Source organism: Telopea speciosissima, unplaced genomic scaffold, assembly GCF_018873765.1.
Source record: "Telopea speciosissima isolate NSW1024214 ecotype Mountain lineage unplaced genomic scaffold, Tspe_v1 Tspe_v1.0154, whole genome shotgun sequence".
In the NCBI taxonomy this organism is placed as follows: Eukaryota; Viridiplantae; Streptophyta; class Magnoliopsida; order Proteales; family Proteaceae; genus Telopea; species Telopea speciosissima.
The window spans coordinates 69,938-76,126 of NW_025317490.1; the positions used below are offsets into that span (position 1 = coordinate 69,938).

General features: G+C 45.7%; 1 protein-coding gene across 1 annotated transcript; it reads left to right on the forward strand.

Moving 5' to 3' along the window:
- Positions 1-980: 980 nt before the first annotated feature.
- On the forward strand, positions 981-2,540 carry LOC122647778. Its single transcript, XM_043841094.1, has 2 exons — positions 981-2,246; positions 2,445-2,540. Exons 1-2 carry the CDS (start codon positions 981-983, stop codon positions 2,538-2,540), a joined length of 1,362 nt encoding a protein of 453 aa, XP_043697029.1.
- Positions 2,541-6,189: the final 3,649 nt, after the last annotated feature.

A 6,189-nucleotide genomic window follows, 5' to 3' on the forward strand; every position in this document is an offset into this window, starting at 1 on the left:
TTTTACAACCTCTATATTCCATAAGAGCACTTTTATTGGAAACTAGAGGATTTCACAGCCAAACATTCCGAACGTTTGCGACCCTGCTGGTCCACATGCGAAGCCAACCTACCTCTGTATATAACAGTTGGAACATAAGTTCATTATCTAAAAAATCCACCTGGTTTTGGTTGTTCCCCATGGGCATAAATTGTTTGTTAGCCTGGGAAAGCTTGAGGGGAGAAAATACTATTCAGAATTGGTCTTGTAGGGTGTGGATTAAGGGTTAACTTCCTCGGTTCTCAACTTTTGGGTGAAAGCTTGCACAAAGCTGTTTACCTACAAATGATATGATCTCCAAGTGTGTAGTTCCTATGGTTTTGAGATGCAGCTTTTGCCTAAAGAATTCTGAATCTTTTCAACATTTATTTCTGGAGTGTAACTATATGGCTAAGAAATGGTCGTATCTATTAGCACTATTTGATTTGGGATGGACTGGATTTCCCTCCATCGAAGAACTTTTTTCATGGTGGAGGAAGAAAGTGACAGTGGTCCCTTTTAGTAAGTTGTGGCTCCCTTTGGTTATATTCTATGGGGGGGGGAGGGAAGGTGATAATGAAGAGGTTTGAACCCAAGACCCTCCTGGTAGGATGGGCTTTTATGCACCTCACTCTATCAAGTGCGCAAGGCAATTGCTCTCATACCTTGATGTTTTTCTATCCCAAAGGTTAACCAGATAATTTTACATAAATGCAACAACCTGTGGTATCTGTTTCTGGGTTATTTTAAAAAACCATGCTTGACTTTGTTGTTGGAATTCTCCAATATTAGTGTATAACCCCATTGTAACACACTAGTCATCATAACCATTGGTCTTATCCTTCAAGGTGGGGATGAACCAAAGCAAAAGCAAGACCATTTACTATTAAAATTATTATGCAGGAATGCATATATATACTTTTGTGTTAATCTACATAGCTTTTGTTGAAAAGTGGTCTAGAATGTTGCGAGTGAATGAGTCTGACTTGGGTGCGGTAGTGCCAGATGACCCTGGTGGGGCTAGGCTGCCGGAGAGTGGGAGGCAGCTCCGTATTGTGGATTTCTTTAAGCCGCTTGCAGGAGCTGTGGAAGGAGGGGAGCAGGCTGGAGTAAAGGCTTCGGTAGATGTTGCTGTGGGTAATCCCGGTCCACCCTTGACAAAGTCTTTTGCAAGGGTGGTGGGACGGTCACTGTCAGTTATTGAAGACTTGCCAGATCCGATAAAAGTCAGGAATTCTACAAAGGTGGGCATTCCCCAGGAGGCGTATGAGAAAGAGCTGCTTGGGCTCAATAATGCTTTGATAGAAAGAACTAATTTCCGGTTCATTACCTTGGACGAGATAAGGGCTGCTTTTAGAACTGCATGGAGATTAGAGGCGGGGGTGGTTCTATCGCCGCTGGGAAGGGGATTCTTTCTTGCCCGGTTTGAGAAGGAGGGAGATATGGCTGCTTTCTGGAAAAGAGGGTCCATGAGGGTGGGTTCTCAAACAATAACTTTCCAGCGTTGGAGTCCACGGTTTAATCCAAATGATAGATCGACGTCGACCAAGCTGGTCTGGATTAGATTCCCAGACCTTCCCTTGGAATATTGGAATGAGAAAATTATGTTATCGATGGCAAAAGCGGTGGGGAGGCCCGTGGCGATTGATGGTCGTACCAAACGTGTGATGTTTGGGAATTTCGCAAGAGCTCTGGTGGAGATCGATATTGATGGTGAAAGGACTAGTGAAATTCAGGTTGAACATATGCGGCTGGGCTCGAGTGATCCTTTTTGGTTTCACCAGAATATAGTTTATGAAGATGAGCTTGAGTGGTGCGAATTCTGCAAAAAGTTGGGACACTCATCAGAGAAGTGCAGAGCACAGGTGTGGCCTGAGGCTGCCGACGTTGGGAAGGAAGGTGATCGGAATGCAAACGTAGATTCAGAGTGGGAAGATGGCCGGAGGCGATGCCGGTGCAGCAGGAAGAGACGTGGTCAGGCTGACTTGTCTCCAGCGAATCTTGAGATCCGTCAGGATTTAGGAAACCCGATCCAAGGGGGGAATCCTAATCCAATCTCTCCTTTGTTGGAAAGATCTATTAGGCAAGTGGAGGATATTAGTAGGAAAGGTGATTCAGTTTCCAATTTAGGCAGATTGCATGACGTGGAGGACAGCAATCGAGAGGGTGGGAACTACGAGATTATTGGAAGTGTGGAGATGCTTAGAGAGGGTGGTATGCTGGAGGTGGTACTGCCCGATATTCCAGGCACGTAGGTCGGGTTTTTGGGAGCTGATGGATCAGGTTCTGAACATGGAGCTGAATCCGAGTCCTCTCATGACTCTGCTACAGCTCGTGGCCTTGCAGTAAGGGTGGCGATAGTGGATGGCAGTGTTCTTGTGCCGGATTCATTGGGAAATGACAGTAATTCGTTGAGCCCAATCTAGGTGGATATAGGACAGGCTGAGGTACACCACGCTGGGGTGGAAAAGGCTGATGATGCTATTAGGGCCTTAGAGGCTCGTGAGGCTGCTAATCAGTAATTGTCTAAGGGGAAACAGGTTGGGGAGTATGCGACGAGGAAATCTGGTTGCGTGGTAAAAAAAAATGTTTTTAATGAGGGCCCTATTTTGGAATATTAGAGGGGTTAGGAAGGCTGCTGCTAAGTCGGCCTTGAGAATTTTTATTAAAGAGAAGCATCCGGAGGTGGTTTGCATTGCGAAACCGATGGTGGAGATTAACAAATTCCCTGCTTTGCTTTTTAACAGACTGGGATATGATTGTGACTTTATTCACAATAATCGAAGAGATAGGGCTCCAAACCTTTGGGTGAACGGGGTTTATCGAAGCCGGCTCTTATGTTGGAATCTGAGCAACAGATTACGATCAAGGTGGATTGGGGTCAGAGCAACCCCCTCTTGACTTTTGTTCATGCAAAGTGCCTAAGGGCTCTTCGTAGAGATTTTTGGACCGAGCTTGGGACGGTGGCTCCCCTGGATTCCTCTCCCTGGCTGGTTGTAGGCGACTTTAATGCTACTTTGGCCTCGTCTGAGAAGAAAGGCCCAAGCTCCTTCAATCAGGGATCGACTGCGGAGTTTGGGGCGATGGTGGATGCTTGTTCGCTGATGGCAATTCCTTCTCAGGGGCGCAAGTTCACTTGGACTAATAATAGAAGGGTTGGGCATGTGGCGGCAGTGTTGGATAGAAGTTTTTGTAATGAAGCCTGGCTCTCAGCTTTTGGGGATAGCTCGCAGAGTGTGCTCACAAGCACTGTGTCTAACCATGCTCCTTTGCTAGTGGTGGCCGAAGCCATTAAGAGACCGGCAAATGCTCCCTTCCGTGTTCAATGGTTTTGGCTGGACCACCCTAGTTTTCTATCTGTAGTGGAGTCTTCCTGGAGGGAGTGGATCTCGGGTTCGTCTACGTTTATTTTGGCCCAAAAGCTAAAAAGGTTGAAGCCAGTCCTCAAGGCTTGGGCTAGGGAGACTTACCCAAATTTTGAGTTACAAATTCAGTCTTCGAAGAGTGAGCTGCAAGCAGTCCAGGATGAGATTGACAGAGTTGGGATGACAGATCAATTGTTTGAGTGTGAGATAGAGGCAAAAAAGGCCTACAACTTTGCGGCAGATAATTATGAAAAATTATGGGCAAAAAAATCTAGGTCGAAGAGAAAGACTCTAGGTGAAAGGTGTACAAAGTTTTTTCATCTTTCTACAAAGATGAGAAGGGTGAGAAATACTATTCGCTCTTTGGACACAACAGATGGGTAGGTTCTTATGAATTAAGAGCAGATTAAAGCTTATGTGGAGGATTATTTCAAAAAGTTTCATAGGGCTGTGGAGGTGGTTGAGCATGAGGAGCTTCTCAACTGTATCCCACGGGTCTTGGAGGATGGAGATATTTTCAGGCTGGATTCGGTCCCTTACGACTCAGAAATCAGAGCGATGGTGTGGCAGTTGGACCTTGACAGCGCTCCGGGGCCGGATGGGTATCCGAGGGCCTTTTTTAGGGCTTGTTGGGAAGTGATTGGGGCGGATGTGTGTAAGGCTGCTAGGTGTTTTTTCTCTTCTGGTCAGCTACCTATGGGTATCAATAATTGTTTTATTGCATTGATTCCAAAAGTGGACGGTGCTTCGGCTTTAGAGAAATTCAGGCCATTATGCATGGGGAATTTCTTTTGCAAGATTTTGTCCAAGGTTATGGCGCGTAGATTGGAGGGGGCGCTCCCTAGATTAATCTCTAAGGAACAGGGAGCATTTCAGAAGGGGAAGGTTATCCATGACAATATTGCGATAGCTTCTGAGCTTGCAAACATGATGTCTTCTGCTTTGAGGGGAGGAGGTTTGGGATTGAAAATAGACATTCAGAAGGCTTATGATACTAATTTTTGGGATTTTATTTTCAAAGTGATGTAGAAATTTGGGTTCTCGGAGCGATGGATCAAATGGCTAAGCAGCCTGTTTACTTCTACAAGAATTTTGGTGCTTGTGAATGGAGGGCCATTATGGTTCTTTGGTGTGGAACGTGGTCTGCGACAGGGGGACCCAATTTCGCCAATGGTTTTCATTCTAGCGGAGGAGGTGCTGTGTAGGGGATTGGCAAATTTGATCACCGAGAAGAAAATTTCCCCTCTTCATGGGCCACGGGGTGTTCGCACCCCTGGGCATTGCTTGTTCGCTGGTGATATTTTTATTTTCACTAATACTTCTATTCATTATGTCAGGAACCTAAAGTTTTTTTCTGAATCAGTACCAAGAGTTTTCAGGCCAAAGAATTAATCTGGAAAAAAGCAAGCTGTTCGTGGGTGCTATTCCCCCTTACAGGCACCACGCTATTGTGGAGGAGCTGTATATTTCGGTTTGTAAATTCCCCACTAGGTACCTTGGTGTAGAGATCGCTAAGGGCCGTGTGAGGAAGAACATGTTGTTACATGTGATGGACAAAGTCAGACATAAGTTGACAGGTTGGAAAGGAAAACTGCTCTCCTTGGCTGGTCATGTGGAGCTGGTGAAGATTGTGGTGTCTAGTATGCCGATCCATAGCTTCTCGGTGTACTGGTGGCCTACCACTTTGATTGCTACCCTAGAGCGCTGGATGAGAAACTTCATTTGGACAGGTGATGTTGAGTCCTCTAAGGATATCTCTATAGGGTGGGACAAAATTTGTCGACCTAAGGAGGAGGGGGGTTTGGGGATCAGGAGATTAAGAGATGTGAATAAAGCTTTGTTGTGCAAGCTCACTTGGAAGATTAGGAATGAGAATTCGGTGTCTTCAAATTTTTGAAGACACAGGTTTGTCAATAAATGGGGGAATGTGTGGCCTGGTTATAGAGCATCGTCCATTTGGCCTGGTATTAGGACAATGTGGAGCTTTGTGCTGGAGAAGGAACGTTGGATCCTAGGGAATGGGGAACAAATAAATTTTTGGAAGGATAAATGGTGGGGTCCTATCTCTATTCAAGAAAAAAGCCAGCTGGATGAGGAGTTCTTCAATAACAATGGAACCAAGGTGAGTGATTTCATCGAGGAGGGAGAATGGAAGCTGCCGCCTGTTACTTCGGGTGCTTTGATTGAAGCGTTCCAGGAAATTAACAATTTGCCAATTCCTAGTTACCCGGTGGAGGATTCAGTGTGTTGGAGCTTGTCAAAGTCAGGGGAATTCTCTGTGGCGGCGACTTGGGAGGGTATTAGAAGAAGATCACCTACTGTTTCTTGGGCGAACCTAGTGTGGCATCACAATATCCATCCGTGACACTCTACTTTTGGGTGGAGGCTGGCTCATGGAAAGATCCCCACGAACAAGGAAGTTCAAAAAAGGGGAATCCCTTTGGCAGCTAGATGTTCTTTGTATAATAAAGATAGTGAGTCGATTCCTCATTTGTTTCTAATCACTTGTGAGTTTAGCACTGCAGTTCGGAATTCTTTTGCAGCTTGGTTCGGCTTTGTGTGGGGAAACCCTTCCACCATTCAAGGGTTCTTTGAGTGGTGGAAAGGTAAGCTTGGCAGCACGAATGTGAAGGAGCCGTGGGCAGCTGGTGCTACAATTGTTAGTGCTATTTTGTGGGAAGAAAGAAATAGAAGCTGCCATGACGGTCTCTTCAGGAGTGTTTTGCAGGTCCTGGAATAGGTGAAAGGGGAGATTAGGGACTGCAATTTTGTGATTAAAGGGGTGAAAAATCTTCAGGACTTGAGG

What these genes read in the sequence shown, in the direction of transcription:
- LOC122647778 (XM_043841094.1), top strand. Translation starts at nt 981, where the DNA reads ATGTTGCGAGTGAATGAGTCTGACTTGGGTGCGGTAGTGCCAGATGAC. An exon ending in AGGGTGGTATGCTGGAGGTG is followed by an intron (nt 2,247 to 2,444) that starts GTACTGCCCGAT and finishes AGCCCAATCTAG; the next exon opens with GTGGATATAGGACAGGCTGA.